This window comes from Pinus tabuliformis, chromosome 4_1 (assembly GCF_031772625.1).
Source record: "Pinus tabuliformis cultivar Carrire ecotype Pingquan chromosome 4_1, CPIR1, whole genome shotgun sequence".
In the NCBI taxonomy this organism is placed as follows: domain Eukaryota; kingdom Viridiplantae; phylum Streptophyta; class Pinopsida; order Pinales; family Pinaceae; genus Pinus; species Pinus tabuliformis.
This window is the reverse complement of record NC_142303.1, coordinates 123945836-123948773: the sequence shown is the minus strand read 5'-3', so window position 1 is coordinate 123948773 and position 2938 is coordinate 123945836. Positions and strand designations below refer to the sequence as shown.

At 40.6% G+C, this 2938-nt stretch overlaps 1 protein-coding gene across 1 annotated transcript; it reads right to left on the bottom strand.

The window, feature by feature from the left end:
- Positions 1–206: 206 nt before the first annotated feature.
- Positions 207–2693, bottom strand: LOC149174508 (LEAF RUST 10 DISEASE-RESISTANCE LOCUS RECEPTOR-LIKE PROTEIN KINASE-like 2.4). Its single transcript, XM_089422618.1, has 2 exons — positions 1664–2693; positions 207–1580 (listed from the first exon to the last, which is right to left on the bottom strand). The coding sequence occupies exons 1-2, from the start codon at positions 2538–2540 to the stop codon at positions 448–450; spliced, it is 2010 nt and encodes a 669-aa protein (XP_089278744.1). The 5' UTR covers positions 2541–2693; the 3' UTR covers positions 207–447.
- Between the last annotated feature and the right edge of the window lie 245 nt (positions 2694–2938).

The window sequence follows — 2938 nt, the reverse complement described above, 5'->3', positions numbered from 1 at the left end:
AAGCTTAATGAACTCTATAAAAACCCTATTTTATTATTAAATACCACTATAAACGGATTCTTTCCGTTTTGAAAAAAAAAAAAAATTACAAAAATGTATTTTAACCTTTTTTTCAAAAATTATATTATATCATCAAATAAACTATGGAGAAAGATAAAATTTAACATAAAGAAACCAAAATTTTGGGCAATTAAATAAGCCAATTTACGCGTGGCTTCCACCGGCATTGAGAGCACACCTTAACCAGACACGTTACTAGTATAAAGAGTATCAGTAACAACAAAGACCTAATTACCTGCCTAGACCTTAACAAATGAAATTTCGCTGAATTTCAACAAAGACGATTAAATAACTCAATCTGAGTTACCCGCTTAGGCCTGCATGAATGAAATTTCTCTGGATGTCAACCAAGACTCGATTAAATAACCCAATCTGTAACCCGGAAATCTACGATCTAATTTCAATTGAAGAAGATTCTTCTGCAGAAGACAATAAGGGTTTTTCAGGTGAAGGTGAGTGGGGATTCGAGGGCAAAGGAGGATTGGCGACTTCGCCTCCATTTTCTTGTAGCATTTGCACAACGCTGCTCATACTTGGGCGATCTTTGTAGTTGTATTGGATGCACCATAATCCCACTTTAGTCATTCTTCTTGCCTTCTCCTCATCTTCTGCTTCCACTTCTCCTCCTCTCAATCTCATTCCCAACTCCCCTCTCTCAAGCAGCTTGAAAGCCCATTCCGGAAAGTAAAACTGGCTGGAGTGGCTCACCTTTGAATCGAAGTTCTTTCTTTCCCCGACAATCTCTAACAAAAGCATCCCAAAACTATAGACATCTGACTTATCTGTAGCAGGTCCCAGAGCTCTGTCAAACACCTCTGGCGCAACATATCCCGGCGTCCCTCTCATGGCAGTCATTGAGATATGGTCGTCTCCCTTCCTACAAAGTTTTGCGAGACCGAAATCAGAAACTTTTGGTGTGAAGTCGGCGTCCAGCAATATATTGTGAGGTTTGATGTCGAAGTGTATGATGCGCTTCTCGCAATCTTGGTGTAAATATGCAATTCCACGAGCAGCGCCCAAAGCTATTGAATACAAATTTTCCCACGTTAACAATCTCCCCTTCTCCTTTCCAGCGAAGATAAATTTCTCCAGAGACCCATTAGCCATGAATTCATATACCAGTGCGCTTGTAAAGCTTTCAAAGCAATACCCCAAAAGACGAACCAAATTGACGTGATGGAGCCGCCCAATGGTGGCCACTTCGTTCATGAAGTCGGTGCTCTCGCCCTGCCGATGTCTATCCAGAAGCTTAACGGCCACTAGAGTGCCGTTTCTAAGCTTTCCTTTATACACAACGCCAAAACCCCCTTCTCCCAATTTTTCTGCAAAGTTGTTTGTGATCTTCTTGATTTGTGAGAGCGAATATCTGGTTGGCATTTGATCAGCATATTCCTTTAGGAATTCCTCCACCTTCGAAACAGAGCAGCGAGAAGCGGCTTTTCTCCTCCTCTTGGCATATAACGTTATACCCACTAATAACCCTCCTGCGCTCAATAGTACAGCAGCTCCAACGGAAACACCTGGAGTTGTTAAAATAATTTTAGCAATCAAGAAACCTAACCAAATCCAAGTACTGGGAAAATACTTGAGAGAGTATCTTTACCTATTGTAACGACATTCGTAGCCCTCTTTCCTGATTCACATATATGAACGGCAATTAGCTTATTGACTTTCTTAACTGAACTTCTAGTATCTTTACATCTTAACTGAACTTCAAGTACAAAGTAGTTTTGCAAAAGGTTCAAATAGAACATACCGTTGCCGGAGCATTTGTGAGTATGGGGTCCGTCCTCGCAATGGCAGAGGAATGGCAAATTAGTTGAGTCCAAAATGTTGTAACCGCATATTCCTCCACTTGCTTCACATGAGTTGCAGCTGTTATCTCTCTGTGTATCAGTGGAAACATATTGCGTTTCTCCAACCTCAACATCAACTTGTTCTATAGAACATCCCGGGATCGACGAATTACCTGAGCTGTAGAAATCGTAATAGACAGTAGCATTACATTTCCAGAGCTGCTGCTCACCAATGGAGTCTAATGCATCCTGAAATGATATATTACACCGGTACACGTCTAGAGTCCTGTTCTCTTTACCCGAAATTTTGAAGAGGTCGTCTCCATTTTCTGAGAGTGGTATCTGATTATTATTATCGGGACCATCAAGAAATTTGCAGTTCTTGCCCCTGGCAATAACGAACTCGGGAGTGTAAAACTTTAGTATTGTGTAACTCTGGCCATGAATCTCGATAACTGGACTTGAATTCTGCGCACAGTTGATCTGAAACTTTGGGTGACCGCATCCACTGTTTCCTACACCCAAGGGATATGTTATATTCATAGTCCCACATTTACTAGAATTTTCGCAATACTGATATTGCGCGTCCAAGCATAAGGAGCAGGGGAATAGAGTGGCAGTAAGGATAAGGAAGAAGAGGTATGCAGGCAGGGAAGGAAGAAGGCGAGAAACACATAATTCCATGGGGAGAAGGTGAGATGATAAGCATAGAATCTGCGTTGGAAAACAAAACTGATCTCCTCACAGCAACAATGTTGCGCTAAATAATTGAAGAATGTCTATAAAAGTGTGCCAAATAAATTATAAATGTCAAATATTTAACTTTGTTCAGTCAACAGCAACCCTCATTTCATATAGGTTGTCAATAGATGAATTAATGAGGTACGCAGATAAGTTTGAACAAAAAAATCTCCCATAGCTGAATTTCGTCGGCTTGTCAGGGGTCTTTAGATTAATCATGTCAACAGATAAGTTTGAAAGAAAAAATCAAAAGAGGAGCAGTGAAAAGAAGTACTGGGATTTTCTATTATATGTGTCGCTGGCATGTGCACGCGACGTAACAGATGCATATATTTTTACCA